We start from the raw sequence: 24,659 nt of genomic DNA on the forward strand, positions 1-24,659 counted from the left end.
AAAACATACATATAATTCTTTACTATTCACTTACAGTTATAAAGTGAACTTCAGACCTAGGTACGTAACCTCCTACAAAGTTGTTACAGAACTGGAGTGGAGGTGCTGCCCTGGTTTTAGGGGTGTTGATTGCAAGGAGGGACCAGCTGACAAGGCAAAGCAAATAGCAGTGCAGACACCTCGACCAAGCGGGGAAAAGAAAGAAACAGGTGAGAATAACTTTTTTTATTTTTTTTTCCCCAAGGTTATTGTGGTGGTTATAAAATAATCGTAAGGTGATATACTGTATATGTATAGAAATATACCCTTAAGATTCATTCCCATAATAACATACACAGGGCGTTACCATCCCAGGAAGTGTTCTCAGCTAAAATGCTGAAATAAGAGCTTTATAATGAGAAAATCTGTTTTGTTAGTGAGGAGGCATAATATAAATCTAGAAGGCAATAGAACATCATTTAGTTAGGAGCAAATGCAGGTTGTTCTGGGGTAAGGGAGTAGAGGGATTTTAGTTTTGAGGACAGGTTTAGAGATGGAACATCCTAAAGCTTGAGTATTTTTCTTGAATGCAAACACAAAGATATACTGCAACCTGGGGCTGACCTGCACATGAGTTGATGCACGAGGATGTTCAGAAGACCAGAGCATGAGCCATGCTAGCCAGGCTTTAGCTCAAATTTTGCCTAGGGGTACAGCAATGCCATGTTCTGCCCCTGTTTGCTAGGAAACCTTAAATCTCCTTACTCATTCGGAGGAAATTAGTTACCTTAACTAATAAAGTCAAAGGGATTTCTGCCCCCAGAGGTCCGAATTTAGCAGCTTTCTTACACTGTTGAAATGAAAAACTAATATGGCTCATGTGTATGCTACTGAAAGGGCATGTCATTGTCACATCAGCAGTGCCACAGCTTCTTCAACATGCTCTAATCAAACTTCTCCATGCACTTCAACTTGTCTTCTGATATACATAGCTAGTAACAGAAACCAATCAGATCAGCTCCATAATGGTTTACAGGGGCAAACACAGAATTTGCAAGGGGGAGTTTCCATATATGTATATAGGGAGGGCTCTGATACAAAATAATGTGAATTAATAAGAATTGCTCTATATTGGCCCTATCCACTCCCAAGATACCCACAAGTAGGGACAGACAAAGAAAGAAAACAGGTCATAAAACATTGTTTATTCCTAAACATTGATTCAGGAACATCAATGGTTTCTGATGGGTCTAGAAACTAGCAACTTAACAACATTCCAAGCAAGGGATGAACATCAAACATTCTACACCATATTCATATACTTACCTTGTGAGCTATCAGTCATAGTGTGATTTCTGTGCACCTTATCAATAATAACTTTCAGTTACATCCCCCTGTATTTAAAACAGCATTTCACTCAGGGGACTTGAACTCACAAACTCACATGCTACAGTCAGCCACATAACTATTTGCTTGTGCATTGGAAGCCAATCCAACTATATAAAGCTAGTTGTAATTGTCAGTTTAAAACATTGCAGCTTGGCAAGTTTAACAATTACAACTAGCTTCATATACTTAGACTCACAAGCTTCCTATGCAAGAGCAAATAGCGACATGTGTTAGGTGTCTGACTGTCGTACTTGAGATTGACAATTTGAGTCCCGGGTATGGCATGCTAAGCAGTATTTGGGGAAGATGTATGAAGCTCTGGAAAGTGATAAAGTGGAGAGAGATAAATGACCAGCCACTCAACTCCTAACAGTCATGTTACAGGATGTGTTTGAAAAATGACAGTTGGGAGCTGATTGGTTGGTCGTTTATCACTCTGCACTTTATCACTTTCCAGAGCTTCATACATCTGCCCCTATGTGTCTTACTGTAAATACAGGGGTATATAACTGAATGACAAAGTGCCCTAAAGCCAATCAAACAAGCCTGCTTGCCCCCGCCCCCCAATACATCCGTAGAACATCGTAGAGATGGAGACTATATCAGGTTCAGAAAAATAAATCTGTTATACAATCTTTTCATTGACTAATGCAGTGTATCCACTGCTTGCCAGCAAGCATTGTGTATCTTTGTTGATCTTAAAACACTAAACAAACACTACAGTAAACATCTGGTTTTAGTAAAGTTCTAACTTTAGAATAAAGATTTTTACTTGATTCAGTGTAGGAAAGCATTGGGCAGACTGGAAATGGTCTAACTAAACAAACTGGCCAATAAACCCTTATGTTGGGGAGATAAGGCTGGGGTCAGCACTTCTGATAGACAGATGCAGGACAGATTGCTAGGAGTCAGCACATGGTCTCACTAGTTGCCAGCATAGCTAGATTAACTGATAAGACATCTTCACACATGGGCTGAGCAGCTACAGGTAATTTAGAGTCCTATGTGACACAAAAGCATCACCACTTGCGGCTGAGGGGGTATTACTGAGCAGCAATGAGACTTTGGTATGTAGGCTAAGATGGGCGAGGGTATGTTATAGGAGTGTATTCAGACCTGCTAGTTATGCTGCAGAGTTGTGGGTGTGCAGAGATCCATCTGAATTTGGCAGCACTCTTGCACTATGTAGGAGTGGTGCGATGCGCTGGGGATGGCGGCCACAGAGAATTAATCATATGGGTAAATATCTGCACTTATCTCCATGCATGCAGCGCAGTTGTGAGTGCTTTGCTCGCAGCTGTGAATCTGCCACACAGACTGCAGAGCTATTCATCATGATGGAGTGAACATTTACATTTTCATATTTTATTAATTTGTGATTAGTACCACTTCATGACATACAATAACCTTATTCAGTACAGCTCACAGTGTTTCATTTGTTTCACCACATCTACAATACAAAATAAAGCACGGTTCCCTACATTTCATATCCAGGAATCGGGACAGGGCATGGTCATGTGACAACGGGAGTGTACCTAGCACTTGTGAACTGATAGGCTGTCAGTCAGCCTTCTCCCCTCCAAACATACACTAATTTTATGCAGAGCTGCGGTGAACAGAAGATACCTCCCAACTTTCTAACAGCACTCAAATCTGTATTGAACTGTAAAGCTGCATACACACACAACCATTTAGTAAATGAACGATTTTAGTAAACTATTTTCGTTCATTTTTTCAAGGGAAAAATGAATGAAAATCGTTTACTAAAATCGTTCATTTACTAAATGTAATGAACGATATTTTTGAACTACAAACCATTTTTGCATATTCCCTTACTGAAAATCGTTGAGTTGGTCAGTCTGACTGAACTACAAACATGAACGCGCATGAACGATAATCGTTCATCGTTTTAACTCAGAAAGTGAACGATTTTTCCAATGATTGAACGATAAATGATATCATTATCGATAATCGTTCAAAAAATCGTTGTGTGTGTGTATGCACCTTTAGTGTTTGAAACAAGAGACCCATGCTTGTCTGTTGTCTTTTTTAAGCTGGGTACACACCTAGCAGATATATCTGCAGATGATGGTTGTTCTAGTGACGTGCGGTGCGGTCAATGGCTGGGGAGGCATATGTATAAACACAGGTTATTTGTTTTCAAAACTCTGGATCATGACGAGGAGTATGATTGGGGAGGGAGTATAATAGGGGAGGCTCTGCCTCCCCTGACTGCACAGCACTGGGTTGTTTATACACACTGATCAACCATCATCTTCCATCTGTTAGCGGGTCCTGCTGGCCGGGGGTCCCCACGGCTGCCACTGCAAGAGTACAGGCAGTCGGCTGATCGCCTGTACGCACAGCACAATCGACCGATATATATCTACCATCGGCTGTGCAGCAGAACCGACATGATATGTCTGTGAACGACGTCGTTCATAGGCATATCGCTGGTATACACTGGCCAACAGGCATACGATATATTGGCCGACCGGCTAATATACCTGCCAGTGTGTACCCAGCATGCAAGTGAAATACAAGGCTGTTGGGAGGATAAACAATTGCTGAAAGTGAAGTTAAACTTTATAAATTGGTACACTTTATAGTTCTTGTGCCCAAACTTGCACTGATATAATATGAAGATGTTAGTTGTAATGTCTAATGGACATTTTTTATTCTTTCACAACAGAACCAAATGAACAACAAAAGGCCCTGAACACCAAAAGAGACTATCAAGAGTTAAATGAAGCACAGGAAAAAAAGATTCAAACTCTTGAGGAAGAAATGCTAAGACTTACACACACTGTCATTGACCTACAAACCTCTTTGTCGGGAGTAAATGAAAATTTAAGGATAACTGTTCAAGAAGATGCCAGTAAATTTCTAAATGCATGGCTCAACAACCTGGCACCAACAGCCAGTGCTACTGGTGGTAACACAGAATACTTTGTACCTGGACTCTCCGGCAGTACCGAGAGAGAGGATGGATTAAAAGATGTCATTTCTGAACTAACAAGTGCCCGAGAGGAACTACGGAACAAAACTGATCAAATTGATGAATTGACCAGAAAAATCAATACATACGAGGAACGCTTAATTGAATTTGAAGAGCTGACACGTGGCCCAACTGCAACTATGTCCAGTGTTAATGTCAATCAGATGTATCTAGATGATAAATTAGAAGCTCTACGAAATGAGATGCTGGAGGGTTTGGACAGAAAAATGGCCGATCTAAAAAATTCTTGTGAGTATAAATTAAATAATGTTCAAACACAATGTGAAGAAACTGAAAGTTGTTTGGAAGTCAAAGAGTTAGTTCTAGAAAAAGAAAGTGAACTTCGCAAAGAAGTAAACAAGTTGCGATCTGAAATGCATCCAGCTGCACCAGGCAATAGTTCAAATGCTGACTATGACACAAGAATGAAGAACTTGGAGCAAAAGGTTGAAAAAATTGCTGAAGCACATAGGGTTCTCAATGTCCGATTAGACAATGAAGTGGAACTTCTAAACGCCCACAAACCAGACCAGTCTTGGAATGATAGATATAATGAATTAGAGTTTAGGATTAACATCACAGAAAAAAATGCAGAGGTGCATTGCTTTTATATTGAGGACACTTTGAGAGGTCTAATTAACAACAGTGTGGAAGATATGAGCAATCTTATTGACTTGAGGCTCCAACTGCTGGAGAATAGTCAGACTAATACACGTATTACTCCTGATCCCAGCAGCTCATTGCTTAACACTGTTCTACATGACGTAGATGAGCTGAAGGATACAGTACAAAGACTGGACAATGAATTGAAATCAGTGTTGCTTGGCAAGGATGGTTATTTAAGCAACACTGATGGACACCACAATAATTACCAAGTATTGGTTGAGACTCAGTTGGGTAATTCTCTTTTCCTAAAGTCGCTTACTGACACAGTGAATGAAAAATTTGAGTTGCTTCAAAACAAGACATTGGACATGGAAGCCTTGCAAATGGAACTAGGCATAATTAGATTTGATCTTTACAAAATTGAAGATAATGTGGTCCTCTTGAATGATAGCTTAAACTCCTTTAAAAGACAGCTAGGAGAAGTTAACTCTACTGTTGGTAATACGCAAAAAGGTCTTTCTGCCAAAGTAGATGTTGTTCAAAAACTTTTTACTACTACCTCAGACACTTCTGCAAATGGCAAATGTTGTAACAATCTCCAAGACAAGTTTGACATTCTCAAGCGTGAAGTAACTGCTGACAAAGGGAAATGCACAGATAATTCTCAGGGAATCCAAACTGAGATTTCTAAAGTTGATACCAGAGTTTCTAAGCTGGAAAATGTATGTGGAAAGCTGGACACAATTTCTGGCAGCCTGCAAAGGATTAAAGATGGGCTTAACAAACATGTTACCAGTTTATGGAACTGTATACACTCCATCAATGGGACAATAAAGTCACATTCCAATGACATTTATGGCTTGAAGAATTCTGTCCAGGTATTCCAAACTCAGTTAACCAAAATCACTACTGACCTCCAAGACCTCGTCAAGAGTCGGCCTGGAGCAGGTAGGAATTATCGTTACCAATAAAATTAAATAACTTAAAGAAAGAACCTATGTAAATTTTGGGAGAACAGCTAATATAAGTGATGTAAAAGCATGCTACTATGTCACAGTCATATGTTCCAGTCATTTTAAAAGTTTTACACCTTTTATTTTTTCTCCTATGACTATTACTTCTGGCTTGTAACTTTGCTAAATTGTTTTGAAAACTTAGTGAACTAGTGTGATTGCCGAATCCAGATAAGCAGCATAATAATAAAATGTTAATACAAAATGACAGCAGTAAACAATATGCACTTATCTGTATTGAATATATACTTTCATTACAAAGCTTATCTACAAAAATGTAAAGAAATATCAATAAGGTAGCGTATCACTCTCCAAATGCTGAATAAATAAGGCCAAAGAGGGTGTAGTGTGACCTTTCACACAAACACAATGCTCGCTACTCACCTAAAGTTACAAGCTGATAAAGATAGATAGCACCTTCCGCACTCTGCTAATTTATTCTTTTCTGAAATGATTCCACTCATTTCTTCCTGTTTCTGGAGCTAGTTTTAAGAATCACTAATTAGACCAAAAACAAGGTGTCAGTATAGCGTATTGCTGAGTGCCGCCACAGAACAAGCATTGCTTTATTCAGATTTGTCTCAACACAGTTACATACGCGTATATATTACATGCCTGATTTATTATATAGTGACAAATGACCATGTATATGAGCCCTGAAATAGCTTTTATAGACTTTGAAATTGTTTGACTTAATTAATCCATGTGGAGAAAACATCCAGAGCATTCATAGTTAGTGCTGGAATGTTCACTGCGTTATGGGCAGTGGCGTAACTAGGGTATTTGGAGCCCAGGGCAAATTTGAAAACGGAGCCCCCCCCCCCCCTAACACACCGATATTCGCGGGGAAAAATGGGCGTGGTCACCTAAAAATGGGGCGTGTCAACATGACACACCCCTTTATTTTCACGCTGAACATTCCTATCCATATGCACCTTAACCCCAGTAGTACCCCTTATACAGTACCCCCAGTATGCAGTTGTGGTCCCTCTTATGCAGGCCCATAGTAGTGCCCCTTATACAGTACCCCCAGTAGTGGCCCCCCCAAATGCAGTGCCCCACGTAGTGTTCCCCTTATGCAGTGCCCCCAGTAGCAGTCCCCACAATGCAGTGCGCCCAGTAGCAGTATCCCCTTATGCAGTGCCCTTTATATGGTGCCCCCAGTAGTAGTCCCCCCCCCCTATGCAGTGCCCTTTATATAGTGCCCCTTCCAGTAGTCCCCCCTATGCAGTTTTCCCAGTAGTGGTCCCCTTATGCAGGCACCCTGTAGTGATCCCCCCTATCCAGTGCCCCCTGTAGTGGCCCTTCCTATTATTGCCCCCAGTAGTGGTCCCCCGAGTGCAGTGCCTCTAGTAGGCCCCTTTCATAATGCCCCCAGTGGTAGTTCCCCCCCCAAGTAGTAGTCCCTAGTAGAGTAGGTGCTCCCAATGGTGCCCCCAGTAGTAGCCACCCCTCCCCCAGTAGAGGTCCCCCCAGTAGTAGCCACCCCTCCCCCAGTAGAGGTCCCCCCAGTAGTAGCCACCCCTCCCCCAGTAGAGGTCCCCCCAGTAGAGGTCCCCCCAGTAGTAGTCACCCCTCCCCCAGTAGAGGTCCCACCGGTAGTAGCCACCCCCCTCCCCCGTTGTGCAGATAGGTTACAAAAAAAAATAATTATATATATATCTAAAAATATACTTACCTGAATCTCTGCTCCTGATCGCGACGCCGCTCCCGCCCGGGCGGGCGCGCTCAGCATTATGGGACAAACGTCATGACGTCAGTCCCATTACCCACTGCAGCAGCCGGACGGAAGTCCAGCTCTTGCAGTGGGTGCTGCAGCAGTCAATGAGAGTCTATCTGACTCTCATTGGCTGCTGTTTAACACACGCATCGCCGCCAGCGCTGGCGGCGATGCATGTGTTATGCACAGCCTGAGCCCGCCTCCTGGGGGAGGGAACGGGCTCAGGCGTGCAGCACAGGACCGGCGCTGGAAGCCTAGCGCCGGTCCTGTGTAAATGTGTAGCGCTGACCGCACTCATTGCGGTCGGCGCTACACTGGCTAACTAGGGCGGGCGGGCCGGTACCGTGGCCGGCGGCGCCCCCCCCCCCCCCCCGCGCCGCTGGTCCAACGGCGCCCAGGGCACGAACCCCACCCGCCCTGCCCTAGTTACGCCACTGGTTATGGGTCTGATTCAGAAGTGGACGGAGAAGTGCCTGCAGCTGCGTCACTTTTTGTGCTTGCAGTAATACTGATTGGTACACCCTTAGACGCCACCATCAGTCGCAGTTTATCCGCCCGAGTTTGGGCTCCTGTGTGAGCAGTGGAAAGTCTGTGTATGCAAAAACTTTCACCAACACGCCCATAACACACACGTGTGCTAAGACACCTCCCTTTCACCGCTAGGAATGCTTCTCGCTGCCTGCGCCTGAAATAATAACTGCGACTCTGCACGGACACAATCTGGATGCATACACGGTGTGACTTAGACCGCATGCGCGATAGCAAAAAAATGCTCCTCTATGTAAGACATCGGCAGTGCGTCCACTTCTGTATCAGGCCCTATGTGTGGTGTAATGTGTGTTTTTTTATAAAAAAGGATCAATGGTCCCAAATGACTTTTATATATGTTTTATTCGACAGACAGCTAAATGCAATTCAGACTTAACAAACCATGTTTCCACAAGCAGTTCTTATTAATGAAAAGAAACACTATAAGGCATAGTTCCTAATGGGGTGTAATATACACAAATATGCAATGAGCTGTTCAAGCTAGCCGATTATAAATGTAATTTGTCTAGTACTCTATAGAAAATAAAAGTACATTTCTGCTCGGTTGCTATGGGATACATCACGTTTGCACATGTTACTTTGGGTTAATAAATAAGCCCCATTATGTATTGTACCTTGCACAAAACATTAAGAAGTGACACCTCTTACACACCTAATACCTCCATCTTCTATCAAACATGCAGTCAAATAGATTTAGTGCTAAACGTTAACATTGCTATTCAGTTGTATCAATTCAGTGATACAACTGTAATGGAATCTTCTGTTCCAGAAGTACAGCTGGCAGAGAGCATGAGTTCATAGCAGATGAGATGGTTGTGTAATGTTTAGTCACATTCCACCCAACATGTTTCTCCCTCTGCGCTTAAATATAAAGGACCATAATAATCCTAGGGGTATATTTACTAAAGTGATGGTTTTTAGAAGTGGAGTTGTTGCCCATAGCAGCCAATCAGATTGTACTTAACATTTATTTAACACATTCTACAATATAATAGCTAGAATCTGATTGGTTGCTATAGACAACATCTCCACTTCTATAAACCTGCACTTTAGTAAATATACCCCCTAGAGTTATGTTGTATGCCATCTTCTGATTAAACATTTCAACAGTTAATTAACAATGTAAACCATTCTTTGTTGTCCATCTGTAAATCTTGGAACAATAAATAAATTTAATAAACCGAAATTTGTTTTAATCATGCAAAGATCCTAATAATTCTCTTTTCAGATTTATGGAATCTACATGATGGAATGCTTTTAATTAGTATGTTTAACTTGTAATGAAACAAAAACATCTCAAGCATCAGGTCTGCAGACACGCTAAACAGTGTTTTGTCCTTCTTTAGGTACAGAACCAAAGCAAACACCACAGATTAATATTATACCTCAACTGCTACCAAGAGCCACAGAGAAGCCACCACACCAAGCTCCTCAGCAACCAATAAATCCCCAAGTGCCCCTAGTACCTTCAGTTCCTAAACAACCTGCACAGCCACAAGAACCTCAAGATCCAACCTATACAAAACCAAAATCCCCGCCACTCAAACCAGTGCCACCTACCTCATCGGGGTCTATCGTCATACCGCTGATTCCTGGCCGCAATGGATATATTTTAGAGCAAGGTCAAGCTGGACCTCCAGGTAGAATGATAAAGTTTGGATCAGGAAGACAGCAAGGTGTTGATGGACAGCAAGACATGCAAATGTCAAAAGGCTTTGCAGGGGCACCTGGTAAGTTAATTATGTCCATGCCACTGTAAAGTTATCTAGGTAGGTTACTTTTAAATGTATCCTTACTGATAGGTGAAACAGAGCTATATTTTGAAATGTAGATTAATATGTGACAAGAATATATTATGAACTGCATGTAGCATTGATGGCTCTGGATCTGTAAGCTTTTGTTCTGAGACCTACAGTAGCTCTGGGTATTAAGTGTACTAGTGTGAGGGGCTAATTGGGGAGAGTGAATGTATAGGTTATGGCACTGCAGACTGAGGGAGGAATGTCCAAGACACAGGATAAAATGCAGAACTGTATGGTTGGCAGAACATAGTCAGCAGGAGAACTAACTGAAAGCAACTGAGGTTGGCTCAGTGGGAGAACATGTGTTTCTTTCCTGTCCTTGGAATCATTGTTTCTCTCCAGAAGCTTGCTGGAATGCTGGACAGATACATATGTGTCCTTGTTCATCTAGTCTCAATATGCCATACAGCGAGATATGCCTGGCGTGAGTGTGCTGCCAGGTCCCATGCAACTCGGCCAAAAAAATCACAGGACCATGAGTGCTGAGAGTGGTTGTTTGGTACGATTGCAGCAGAGACAAGTATGGACACATCTGTAGGTATTCTCCAAACGATACCACAAACAGAGGGCTCCAATTATTTCTGATACTAATTACCAACTGTATATTTTGTTTAGTATCGCATTGCTAGTGGTACTTATTATTACTCACCTGTCTGGTGAGGTCCATTGGCGTCCTCCTTGTCGGCAGTGTACTCTGCCCAGCTCCCAACAGCCTGCCTCTGCCAGTGAAGGTTGTAAACTAATGCGCATGCTTGATGGCCATGTGCACATGCTCACTGAGCTTCCTCCCCAGCGTGGACTCTGCAAAATTTCGAAGGCTTCGCTGAAGCCAAAAGGAGCTTTCTCAGCTCCCTATTACCGACATCTAAGAGAAACAATGGTGAGATAAGCCACCATGTTCACATTAACTTTTGTTAAACATTCATATCTGCAAATGTGTTTGAGATGTGGTTAAGCCAGTGTGACCAGATACATTGGTTTACCTATTAAATGATAAAACATAAACAGTTTTTTTTTTACTGTTGAGTTACGCTCCAGAGACAATTATTTAGGTGCCGTCTTCCCAGAATACTTCATACTCATGTGATTGTAATAATGTAATTATGCCCTAAACAGAGCTCATCATTCCTCCCCTTCCTAATGTCCCTCCCCTCATGGGTATCATTGCTGACAACGCCATGCTCTCCTCTGCTTCCCACCTGATGCCTCTGTGTCTTCTTACTTGGAAAGGATTAGCGTCCATATTCGTGCTTTGTATATAGGCCTATGTTGGGTATTTCTGTGACAGTATCCCTTGCATCACTATCGCTTTCTTCTCTTGTACCTTTTCCCTTGATACATATTTCTTTTTTTGTTTTTGGACTGTATTAGCTTATTAGTAATGGACATGAAGAACTTTCTACTTCAGGGTCCATAGGGTATCCACAGGATACCTTGGGGTATAGGTGTGACGTCAGTCGCAGGGCACCAAAGCGTTAAGCTTTCAGCCTCCCAGGATGCACTAGGTCCCCCTCCTATACCCCGCCCCCGAGCCAAGGCACCTCAGTTTAGTTTGGTGCCCGGCCGGAGTCGGGTGCACCTGTTGGAGTAGGGGCTAGAAGAGCCCCTGAAGCTTTTTCTTCATGCAGCTGTGGCTGCACATCTGGATGAACAGCATGGACAGTCAGTCCTGACGTCCATGCTGTCTTCCCTACACCCCGCCGGTACCAGAACGCCGGTACTGATCCGGGGATGCTGGTGGGCATCTGGGGTCACAGCTAGCGGTGACCCCAGATGTTCCGGACCATGGCCGGATTCAAGGGGGACAGAGGTAAGCAGCGGGGTCCCGCAGTGGGTCCCCGCTGATCACTTGGTCCTAAGTCCCCAGGCAGGGGGCTCCCTGGGGACTGGCTGCAGCGTGGAGCCAGGCGACCAACCTGCGCTTCCACTACCCCCTGGGACAGCGGACCGCAGCAGAGCGGTAGCGCTGCGGCGTCCCAGGGGTTAAATGCATGCCAGGGGAGCGCGCCTTCCCTGTCTCACAGCCGGCGCCTCCCCCGCTGCACACAGCCCTCTCTGCACTGTGCTGACTGGCCCTGTGTCAGCGCTCCTCCCCCAGGCCAGCCTTCTCTCTGCTCCTCGGCGGCCATCTTTTCAGAAGCATGGTGAACGTTGCTGGAAGCCTGCATTGGAAGCATCGTGGTCTGGGTCCCCCCGCATACCTCTCCTCCGCTGTGGTCAGGTCTGTGTATGCAGCGCTGTGTCCTACCAGGCCCTGTGTCTGTGTAGTTGAGTGATCAACGCTGTTAGTGCAGGAATTGATTTCTTTGCATTGTATGTGACTGTGCTAGCGCTGCTGCCTGTAACTTTTCTTCTCAAGACTGTCAGCTTTATTACTGTCCCTGTTCTTTCTGCTAAGCCCTTGCGGTGCTGCAGGGTGGTCTCTCGCCTATTTAATATATAATTGGTGAGAGGGGTCACATACGTGGTGCCATCATGTCTGAAAGTGATTTTCCCCTTCGGCTACAGTGTACCACGTGTAAAGTACCGTTAGCGGAGGGGGAGGGTAGCGCGGAGGGCCTTTGCCGGCAGTGTTTGTCCATGGCGCGGCCTCTTACGGTTACAGCACCGGTACAGGAGCCGCCCTGGGCTTGTTTCGCTCAGGCGCTAACAGCTTTAGTGGGCCAGTTAGCTCCGCAGCCTGCATTTACTCCGATGGGTTTGTCCCAGCAGTCTGTGGTGTCGTCACCCATGCAGGGTTTCCCACGACAATTGGTGGTACCCCACAGTCTCCCTATTTCCCCGCTCCCGGTTTCTCAGGAGCCAGCGTGGGTTAACTCCCTGACGAGTTCTGTACAGCACTTGTCAGATGTGTTGCAAGGGGAGTCTGTGATGCGGCCTCATAAACGGCCGGTGGCGTCTCTGTCCGCTCCTTATGAGGATGACGAAGGGACGTCTGATGATGGGGAGATTCTGGATCCTTACGATCAGGAACCTCTCCATACTAAGGACGCTGATGCGAAGTCCAAAGTATATATTCCTGGACTTATTCGGGCGGTCCGCACAGCCTTGGTGATTGAGGACGAAGTTCCCCCAGCGGCTAAGTCTAAGTATGCCTTTTTCAAAGACGTGAAGGGCGATGCCACAGTCTTTCCTCTTTCGGGTCAGTTGGTGGACCATTAAGAGGAGGCGTGGAAACAGCCTGGCAAAAGATACCAGCCGCAGAGACGCCTGGCGGTGGCTTATCCGTTCGCGGATAATTATTTTGCTAAGTGGGAATCCCCTCCACAGGTGGATTCTCACGTGACCCGTCTTGTCCGTAGTGCCACATTGCCGATGCCATCCATGTCCTCCCTTAAGGATGCTACGGACCGCAAGGTGGAAATCTGCCAGAAGTCCGCTTATTCCCTTGCGGGGGGGGCAGCACGGCCGGCTATGGCCATCTGCTGGGTTGCAAGAGCGATGGAGCGCTGGGCGGATTCATTAGAGGCTTCTTTTGATTCCGACTGTCCGGCCGAACAGGCGGAGTTGATTGGAAATCTCTGTGATTCGGCCACCTACATCAATGAGGTGGCTCTAGACATTAGTACTCTGGTGTCTAGAATTTCTTCAGCAGCGGTAGCTGCTCGTCGCACCTTGTGGCTGCGATCCTGGAAGGCGGACGCAGATTCCAAGAAGGGTCTGGAAGCATTGCCGTTTACCGGAGAAGTTCTCTTCGGTCCGGATCTGGATAAGATTGTGGCCACGCTGGCGGCAGCCAAACCGGCTTGTCTCCCGTCGGCCGCTGCTCCTTCTGGTTCTGGACCATCGTCCTTTCGGTCATCTAGGGCCCAGGGCAGGCCCAAACCACAGTCGTTTCCTCGTCAGGCTGGCCCTAGGAAGTCGGTCAAGCCCCGGAAGCAGGCATGGAGTACCAGACATCCGGCCCCCAAGCCAGATGACAAGCCTGCGGCCTGACGGTCTGGGCCTCCCTTTGGGGGATCCCAGGGTGGGAGGCCGCCTGCTGCAGTTCGCCCAGTGTTGGTCGGTCACTACGACAGACACTTGGGTTCTGGAGGTGGTCTCCCACGGGTACGCCCTCTCCTTCCGGCACAGACCCCCCGGCTCGATTCTTCACCACGGGTCTACCATCAGACCGGAACAAGGCTACGGAGCTGCGGAAGGTATTGCACACTATGCTCCAGGCTGGAGTTATAGTGCCTGTTCCATTCTCCCAGAGGGGCCAGGGTTTCTATTCAAATCTTTTTTTGGTACAGAAACCCAATGGGTCGTATCGTCCGATTCTCAACCTCAAAGCACTCAACAAGTCTTTGAGGGTACCGAAGTTTCGGATGGAGACCCTACGGTCCATCATTCTGGCGCTGGAACCTGGGGACTACATGGTGTCATTGGACATACAGGATGCTTACCTGCATGTCCCTATTCTTTTGCGCCATCAACAGTTCCTCAGGTTTGCAATCCGCAGCGACCACTTCCAGTTTCGGGCGTTACCTTTTGGCCTGGCGACAGCACCACGTGTTTTCACCAAGGTGATGGCGGTCATGGCGGCTTCTTTGCGGCTGCAGGGAGTCCGCATGTTGCCGTACTTGGACGACCTGTTATTGGTGGCGGGATCTCCAGAGCTCCTGTTACGCCACTTGGACCTGACCATTGCCCTGCTGCAACGGCACTGCTGGCTAATCAACTGGCAGAAGTCCACTCTAATCCCGTCTCGGAGGATTCTGCATCTTGGAGCCGTATTGGACTCGGGACAGCAAAAGATCTTTGTGACGGAGGAAAATATCTCTGCTTTACAGTCAAGGGTGCGCAGGTGTCTGCACAGCCGCCGGGTGTCTCTACACTCGGCGATGAGGTTACTGGGCTCCATGGTGTCGGTGTTCGACATGGTGGAATATGCCCAGTTTCACTCCAGACCTCTGCAGCACCTGATCCTGTCAAAGTGGAACGGGCTGCCTCAGTCTCTGAAGTCCCAGACGATTGTGTTCACCCCAGAGGTTCGCCTGTCCCTTGCTTGGTGGTTACAGCCGACCCACCTCAGCGAGGGACGTCCGTTCTGGGTTCCAAATTGGGCCCTGTTGACAACGGACGCCAGTCTTCGGGGCTGGGGAGCAGTTTCGGGTCCACATCTGTTCCAGGGCAGGTGGACGCCGACAGAAGCGGAGCTTCCAATCAATATCTTGGAACTCCGTGCGGTCTTCAATGCTCTCCAGCAGGCACATCGGTTTCTCCAGGGTCACCCGGTACAGGTCCAGTCGGACAACGCTACCACCGTGGCCTACATAAACAGGCAAGGAGGAACCCGAAGCCGGGCGGCTCTCGTAGAGGTGTCTCGGATCCTGGTTTGGGGGAAGCGCAATCTTCCGGCCATATCAGCGGTCTTCATCCCGGGAGTGCTCAATTGGGAGGCGGACTTTCTAAGTCGCCAGGACGTTCATCCGGGGGAATGGTCCCTGCACCCGGACGTTTTTCAACTACTCGTGGACAGATGGGGTCTTCCAGAGATCGACCTCATGGCGTCCCGGCACAACAACAAGTTGCCGGTGTACGGGTCTCGCACAAGAGACGAAGGGGCGTCTCTGGTGGATGCTCTGTCCGTCCGGTGGACGTTCCGGTTCACATACCTGTTCCCTCCGGTCTCCCTTCTTCCACGGGTAATCCGGAAATTCAAACAGGAAGGAGGGACGCTCCTGTTGATAGCTCCCGCGTGGCCCAGACGGCACTGGTTCTCAGACCTTCAGGGTCTGTCCGTGGACAGTCCTCTGTGGTTGCCGCTACGACCGGACCTTCTGTCTCAGGGTCCTTGTCGTCACCCGGACCTGACTCGGCTGTCTTTGACGGCGTGGCTGTTGAGACGGCCATGCTGAGGTCCCGGGGGTTTTCCAGCTCTGTGGTGCGTACCATGTTGCGAGCTTGGAAACCGTCTTCCGCGAGGATATACCATCGCGTGTGGCATACGTTCTTCCAGTGGTGTCGACCGAGAGGTTATGCACCGCGGGAGTTTCATCTGTCTCGGATTCTCGCCTTCCTGCAAGCGGGACTAGATCATGGGCTTCGCCTTGCTTCTTTGAAGGTACAGGTTTCGGCCCTGTCTGTCTGGTTTCACCGTAGGATTGCTACAATCCCGGATGTGCGCACCTTTATGCAAGGTGTTGTCCGCATTCAGCCACCCTTTGTTCCACCTGTGGCGCCTTGGGATTTGGCTGTGGTCCTAAGGGCTCTCCAAGGACCGCCGTTTGAACCACTGGGATCAGTGGATCTTAAATGGCTAACAGCTAAGACTGTTTTCCTTCTGGCTATTGCTTCGGCCAGACGTGTTTCTGAGTTAGGGGCTCTTTCTTGTAGACCCCCTTTCTTGGTTTTTCATGGGAACAGGGCAGTACTCCGCACTCGGCCCGAGTTTCTTCCCAAAGTTGTTTCCCAGTTTCATGTTAACGAGGAAATCGTTGTTCCGGCCTTTAACTCACCGGGTCTTTCCGTGGGTGAGGCCTCTTTGGATGTTGTGCGGGCCTTAAGGACTTATGTTGACCGCACTTCTTCGTTTAGGAAGTCGGACGCTTTGTTTGTCCTCTATGGCTTCCGTAAAAAGGGTTGGCCTGCTTCAAAGCAAACTTTGGCAGCCTGGATCCGTATGGCTATTTCTGAAGCTTATCTTCATGAAGGCCTACCGGTTCCTCCTTCTCTGAAGGCTCATTCCACTAGGTCTGTGGGTCCTTCGTGGGCAGCTCGACGTGGTGCCTCTGCAGTCCAGATCTGCAAGGCTGCTACGTGGTCCTCTCTCCATACCTTTGTGAGGTATTACAGGTTTGACACCTTCGCCTCTCAGGATGCTTCCTTCGGGCGGCGGATTCTCCTTTCTGCACAGGAGCGTCCCCACCCTTAAAGGATACTGCTTTGGGACATCCCCAAGGTGTCCTGTGGATACCCTATGGACCCTGAAGTAGAAAATATGAGATATGGTAAGAACTTACCCTTGTTATCTCTATTTCTACGAAGTCCATAGGGTTCCACAGGACTCCTGCCCTGACGCACCTGTGCTGCAGATGGGCTTTGCTCTGGTCACCGTTTTTTCCGTCTCCCTCTGGTGAGAATGTGATTCTTGTGTGTGTCCAGATCTTTTTTCTCTCTCTTCCTTCTCCTCCTCCGGCCTATGGCTTGGTAACTAACTGAGGTGCCTTGGCTCGGGGGCGGGGTATAGGAGGGGGACCTAGTGCATCCTGGGAGGCTGAAAGCTTAACTCTTTGGTGCCCTGCGACTGACGTCACACCTATGCCCCAAGGTATCCTGTGGAACCCTATGGACTTCGTAGAAATAGAGATAACAAGGGTAAGTTCTTACCATATCTCATATTTTCACGCAGAGTTGTCAACCCGTGGATCTAATTTAAGCTCAAAAACCACGAGAGAGACATGTGTTTCTGACGCCTGACATTGTTTATTGATCCACTCCTAAAAGACTCTATTTATACAAGCAAGTACATTTGCAAAATAGAGAACACTGGCATGTTTCAGCCTTGTGAAGCTGCTTCAGTGAATAACTCTTAACTGGAATGTAAAGGATTTCTCCTTTATGTTATATTGTAGTGAGAAGGACTCTCTGTTCTTTTTCTATAGTGAGATCATGGAGTACGATCCATACTGTACATAGCATGTACAAGCCGTGCTCCATGGATGTAACCTTTGTTGATGAACCTCTTCATCTTAAAAAAATAAATAAAAAAAAATAAAGTTTTTCTTTTTTCTTTTCAGGATATCCCAAGCCAACTACAGATACCAAAGGTAATCATCTTCATGATTATAAGTGTGTGTACTATATGTGTACAGTATATATCAAATCTAGTTGCACAAATTGCAATTTAGCTTTCCTTTTAGCAGTAAGTACATTTTATATAGCATTCAGTTCAAACCTGAAAAAACGCTGTTCCCTTTTATTACCCTTCCTCAAGTTAAATGATGATCTGAAATGGAAAATAATAAAATTAAGAGTGTGCATATGGCAAAGTAAGTTTGAACATATTTTAGTTGTAGATTAAAAACATGAACATCTGGTTAAAACATTATACACATACAGTATCACAATGTCTGTAATGAGTGGTCCACAGCTCTTTTGAGTCAAAGCTCCCGCTGGTGCCATGCTGGTAGTTCCACGCCAAGCCTGGTTGTCACAAAGAGGATTCTACTATGACTGTGCTGCTCCGTCACGTCCAATGTGTTTGCAATTTATGTTGACTTCATCAGGGGTCACAGACCACTTGTTACAGGTGATTCTTTATGATTTACCACCGGCCGCATGGCAGCGGCAGCCTGACACAGGTGGAAATCCCGAACTTCGGAAGGTAAGTATATTCTAACCTATTCTATCCCCTAACCCTAACCCTCCCCCCAAGTGCCAAACCCTAATCCCCCCTCAAAGTGCCTAAACCTAACCCCCCCCTTCCCTCCCCCCGGGGGGTGCCTAACACTAACCTCCCCCCAGGGGTGCCTAACACTAACCCCCCCTTCCCCTAGCCTGACCCTAACCTCCCAGGGGGTGCCTGACCCTAAGTCCCCCCCCGGGAGCCCTAAACCTAACCCGCCCCGCGCCCAGCATCCCTTCGTTCGGGATGCCGGGCGCCGGTCTCCCGGCGTAGGTAAATTGACAGGCGTCGAGATTTCAACTCCTGTCATTTAACCCTTGCCGGGATTTTGCATTCGGGAAGCCGGCGGTCGGCATTGTAATATCTGCATAACGTTATATCCAGATAGATGTATTTTTATTCTAGAAGTAAAAAAATGTTCAAACTTCACCATTTGCACACCCTTATTTTCTTCTTTTGCATCTCATATTTACATGTAGGTATATGTTTTATGCATAACAGACATCTATTTATGCATAGGTAGCTGATTTGAAATTACTATTTTATAATGCAGATGTGTCCACATACATCTTACCTCTATGTGCTACAAATCGCGTTAAACATAACGTGTGAGCGATGTGCAACTCAGTAGCGCTGAGAGTCTTTTCATGTGACTTTTCACCTTCAAATATGTCTTGTGTGCAAAGTAATGCAAATAGGACACACCAGCAGCTTCTGCTGAGTAAAATGATATGCGGCCAATAATCTGTATGTTACTTCGGGTGTATCTGCATGCGAAGCGCTATGTTACAGTGTCAGCGGCTGTGACACTGTAACGTAGCATTCGCATGCAGATACACCCGCAGTCACACACAGAATATAGGCATGCTGCATATCATTTTACTCAGCAGAAGCTGCCTGTGCGTCCTATTTGTGTCACTTTGTGAATAAGACACATTTGAAAGTAAAATGTTGCATGAAGAGACGCTCAGCACTAACGAGTCACGCCACGGCATGGCTTGACTAGAAGGGCTGTTTAACGCGCAAGGAAATAAGTGTATGTGGACACATCTGTATGTATGTTTTTTTTTTAGTATACATAATTTTATCTGCACCCTTATTGTACATACACTTATCTCCTAACAAACAATAATAAAAATTGGGAGACTCCCCATGCAGTGTCCCAAATCGGTGTGAGCATGCCCCCGGTCATTGCATGGAATTGGCCTAAATGGGCAGTAATTCCTGACAATCCATCAACCATTTGTTTTTAGTATCTGATATGTTACTATGAACTATACAGCCCATCTGTGCTTTGGGCCTTTTTATATAATCGCTTTTGTCTCGTCTGTACCAGTTCTAGATAATAAGACTATGCGACACTTAAACCTATGCAAAACTTTCAAATCCTTTTCTTTCACAATCTGCTCTACCTGTGTGTGAACGGACTGTATGCACTTATATTTGTGGACCTCCCCCAGGTCGTAGCTCTTTCTTGTTCATGTTGTACACCTAAAGTGTTTGAAAGTAAATTAATAAAATAATAATAAATAATAATAAAAACTACATCCGTGGATCAAATATATTATTAGCAATTATTTAATAGTTTTTTGTCACAGATAGAAAACAAATAATAAAAATATCACAACCCAAAAGCTATTCACAAAATAAAATGTAATATCCATATATCGGCGGTACATGATACTACATTATGTCACACACTATTATTTAGGCCACAAAACATATGAAATACTTTGCAATGTGGCATAGATGATGGCTTTATTCTAAAAGAAATTATCTTAGTTCAGATTCTGTAGCAGTCCTAAGGTTTGGCTGCTGGTAGTCTCCATAAATATGGGATCGTTGTCCCAGTGCTAATTGTATCTCTGTACTGTACATCCCTTACCACAGGGTTTCAAGAATTAGACAGCGTCAAATTTATACCAAAACTCTTTAATATCTATTCATAATAAAATAGAACTGAAAGTCCCAAGTTGAAATGAGTTTGTGTGGTTTTAAAATCCAGGACGGCTGTCCCATGTCAATCCGGCAAATGTTATCCTATTCATATACCAGAAGGAAACTGGGCTAAACACAATAAATTATTATCTGCATGTTGCAAAAAGGAATAAAACATTCATGGGGATTATATTTACATACAGTTAATATACATTAAAGTTACATCAGAGTTAAAGAATCAGAAGTTAGGTGAATAATTACACAGTGTGATATGGTACAGTACACTGCTTCTGCTGTCTCCTTAATGATCTGACATGGAATCCATATGATATGCGGCATCTTGACTCATACCATATGATACGTGTGAGCTGCTAATTGGTGGTTGTAGTAATGTCACATTAAAATCAAATATCTCAGCTGATACAGCCAAACATACTAAGGCTAAATCATTTAATATAGAAGTAACTTCTTCAGAGTAATCTGTAACCTCTTATTCATTGAACACAATTTCAACAATGTTTACACAAATTCTATTAATTTCAAAATTAGATATAAATTACTTTGCACATTTTTTTGCACATACTGTGTCATTATATTGGCACCTATTGTAAAATGCACAATTGTTAAAAACCTGCTTAAAACTTAAATTAATTTATATACTGTTAGAATAATTTTACCGTTATGTAGAAATTTAATTGACTAGAATGCCCCTATACGCACTCATATGCATAATTTTGCATACAATACTAAACCCATTTTTTTGTGCCCCCTTCTATATGTATATGTACCAAACAGTAAATTGCAAAATGCAGTGATGTGTTCTTGAGAACAAGGAGTGATGTTGATCAAATTATTATTCAGGGACTTTACTCTGCAACTCTCCTAATTATCAATGTTCTCCTGACAATGTAATTAATATAAACCACTCTTTATTCTCAAGACCCTTCCCCCTTGCTTTGAGGTGTATGGTTGCCGTGGCATCTGTAAAAGGAGGGGACTCTTTAAACAACATGAGCTTTTTGCATTTTTGTTATACATTTTAGCATTACATACATTGCTTACATTGTCCATTACCTTTCAGTTGTTAGACTTATTGCACTCAATCAACATATATACTTGTTCTTTAAAAACTAATATATTTTTGTCTGTAGGAGATAATGGTTGGTATATACATCAATATAAAGTGTAATTATACTCCTATGCTAATATTACTTTATGTAACTTGTTACTAATCTATATATGTTGTGTAAACCGGTAATTGGTTTACTGCATACAATGTAACTCCTTAGCACCTAACTTATCTTTTGTCAATGAAACAACCTAATTATTATTATTATTATTATTATTATTATTATCCTTTATTTATATGACACCACAATGGTTCCACAGCGCCTTACACAGTACATAAACTAATGAGCAAACATGAAAACAGCAACTTACAGTACAAAACAATACAGGATAGAACATAATTTATAAACACTGCTGCAATAGCGATCATAACACTCAAAAAAGCAGCAGGACGTAAACAACCAAATGTTAAGTGCCATTGTGGGGAGTTTGGAGTAGGGATGTGCAGGATCGGAGAGGTTCCCAATTTTTGGCGGGAAAAATCCAAACTTGGCGAGAAAAATCGTAATGTAAGGAGAAGCACATGAGGGAAGCGGGCCCTGCTCGTGAGAGCTTACATTCTAAAGGGGAGGGGCATACAGGCAGGGGTGACACAGATAGGGTAGACAGTGAGGAAGAAGCATGTAAGCAGCAGGTTAGGATGAGAGCTGAAAGGCTTTGAAGTAGTGGATCTTGAAAGCCTGTTTGAAGATTTGTAGAGAGGTGGAGAGTCTGAAAGGGAGAGGGAGAGATTTCCAGAGGAAGCGAGCAGCCATAATCCTTAGTCATATTTATATAACATTACTAATAAACATCCTTAAATTGGAGCTGCAGGAGAAAGATAAGAATGGGAAAATTATTAATGTTGGGAAAATGAGGACAGCATGAAATGTAATATTTTTTCTTTCATTTTGCAGATCACATAACTATTACTACTTTTTCAGAATCCAAAGGTAATAATCATTTTAATCAATATATAATGAATATGATTTTAAAAAAAGCAGAATACACACCAATACCCTAAGAGAAAAAGTCTGATCCTTAGGTCACTGCTCAGAGCTTTTCCCGAGGCTATTTAATGATGCAATGGGAAGAAAACTACAGATGTTTCCTTGTATATCTAGTCTCCTAGCGTTTAAACAGCCCTTCTAGTTGTGCCATGCCATGGCGTGACTCGTTAAGGCCAAGAATCTTTACGTGCGACTTTTTCCCTTATTCACAAGAGATACGAATAAGATGCACAATCACATGCGGCATGCCTAAATTCTGTGTGTGACTGCGGCTGTATCTGCATGTGAAATGCTACATTACAGTGTTAAAGCCGCTTTGCGAATATGACTCAATTTAACTACTTGCCTGGCATGGTCGCATTTTTCTGACCACACCAGGCAGTGCGTTATCTGACCTGGTCACAATAATGTGACCTGGCAGATAAACAGTGAGGGTGGCTCCAGGAAGAAAATCTTCTCGCAGCTGCTGCTCTCAGAGGTACCTTCTGGTCCCTCTGCTTGCCTGCACCCTCCCCCTGTGTCTGCCGTGCTGTTGATCACTACTGATCGGTCAGCACAGCAGGACCCCCCACCCAGCGGCTGCAGAGATTAGCAGCCGCTGGGAAAAAGTTAATTAAACCCCCTCTCACCCCCTAAAGTGTACCTGATACCTGAAGCCGCTGTGAAAATGAAAGTCGCAATATTTCTAATGTTTCCATGGTGGTGAACCGATGTTCCGATGTTTGAAAAACCCCAATTATTTTACAAATATTTTTTTTTAAAAAGACCTTTTTTTTGGTTTCTTAATGAAATCATTTTGGATACGTTGGAATAGATGTTCTTTACCTAATTTACTCATAAAAAAACCCCCGACAATTTCTGTGCGGTATTTAGAAAAAAAAATTGTTAAGTGGTTAAGAGAAAAAATCACACGAAAAGATGCTCGGCGCCACCGAGTTGCACGGAGCTCATGCGTTGTGTAAGACGACCGGTAGCGCACGAAGGATAGATGTATGTTCACACATCTGTATCTTGCTTTAGAGCAGCACTATTCAAGTATATCTATGACAAAGGATACATCTTGGCTTCTTGTTTACAGGCAAAATACTGTTCCAAAAATAAGATAATGTAATGTAGTATATGAGAATACAGTTGTGGAATGTCCTATTGACCCATTGACACTAGTTGAACTTGCTTTAGATGAAGTAAGGGGTCTTTGATAAAGTTTTGTTGCTGCCTTTCCTAGTCCTCTCCTATGCTGAAATACACTGTCAGAACAGCAGCAATTTTCCATCACATTACTATTAGGCCTTACCTACTCCTCTGTATGTGACAATACTCATGTGTGCTAAATGTTCTTATAGTGCAGGAGATTACACCTTTGCCATATAACAAACTTAACAATTCAGTAGCTCTCCAGCTGTTGTTGGATTACTTGTTCCAGTATTCTGTGTAGGTCAATAGCCTAAACCTCTGGCTGGAATGCCATGATTTTACTTAACAAACAAAGCCTGATATAGATACAATATATAGCCACCAATACTATGGTAGGAGGTAGGCAACCATTTACAAGCTACCAAGTAGTCTCTTAACTGCATTAAGGTGATCATATCTGTATAATAGTTCCCTTGTTTATTTCTTTCCTTATAGGAGAAACTGTCACAACTGCTCAGATATCGTTTTCTGCTGGATTTAATGAGCCACCAAATCTTTTTGAAGTTGGACTCATTCCCTTTAATAGCGTGTTGGTTAACGATGGCGAGCATTATAACCCCATTACAGGTAACGTGCCAGTACTTGTCTGAGTGTAACTGCTGCAGGCTATGTTCCTTTCTGTTATATAGTACCGTAACTACTAAGAAATAAATGTATGCTTACAATTCTTACCTTCGACCATGCATCTAATGTCTGACTCTATCCTTTATAACTATTATAGTGCACAGAGTGTAACAAGGGCTTATGCAGGGAATTACTTTGAAAAATTAAGTCTAATTCATTTTAACTTGTTGGTAAAATAAATTATAATTTAGTTGCCGCTATTTGCATTTTATATATGCATGCTTCTTATATTTGCCATTTCATTTGCTACCTAAATTGGTTATTCCAAATGACCATTTTATTCCCTAAATAAACAATTAAATATAAAGCTGGATTAATTTATTGCTTTTGACACTCCAACTTTATTTTATTTTACACCTTTTATGTTGAAAGTTGTTCATAGTTACTGTCTTTGCAAA

At 44.3% G+C, this 24,659-nt stretch overlaps 1 protein-coding gene across 1 annotated transcript in view; it reads left to right on the top strand.

Annotated features, from left to right (window-relative positions):
• The window catches only part of EMILIN2 (elastin microfibril interfacer 2), a 76,695-nt gene that overhangs the window by 46,599 nt on the left and 5,437 nt on the right, over positions 1 to 24,659 (top strand). Inside the window, exons 3-8 of the mRNA XM_088469638.1 lie at positions 37 to 209; positions 4,061 to 5,920; positions 9,601 to 9,984; positions 17,781 to 17,810; positions 22,351 to 22,386; positions 24,073 to 24,204. Coding sequence (XP_088325764.1) covers positions 37 to 209; positions 4,061 to 5,920; positions 9,601 to 9,984; positions 17,781 to 17,810; positions 22,351 to 22,386; positions 24,073 to 24,204 — 2,615 coding nt within the window. The remainder of the gene's footprint in view (positions 1 to 36; positions 210 to 4,060; positions 5,921 to 9,600; positions 9,985 to 17,780; positions 17,811 to 22,350; positions 22,387 to 24,072; positions 24,205 to 24,659) is intronic.

This window comes from Taudactylus pleione, unplaced genomic scaffold (genome assembly GCF_031769625.1).
Source record: "Taudactylus pleione unplaced genomic scaffold, aTauple2 ptg000093l, whole genome shotgun sequence".
NCBI classification, from domain to species: Eukaryota; Metazoa; Chordata; class Amphibia; order Anura; family Myobatrachidae; genus Taudactylus; species Taudactylus pleione.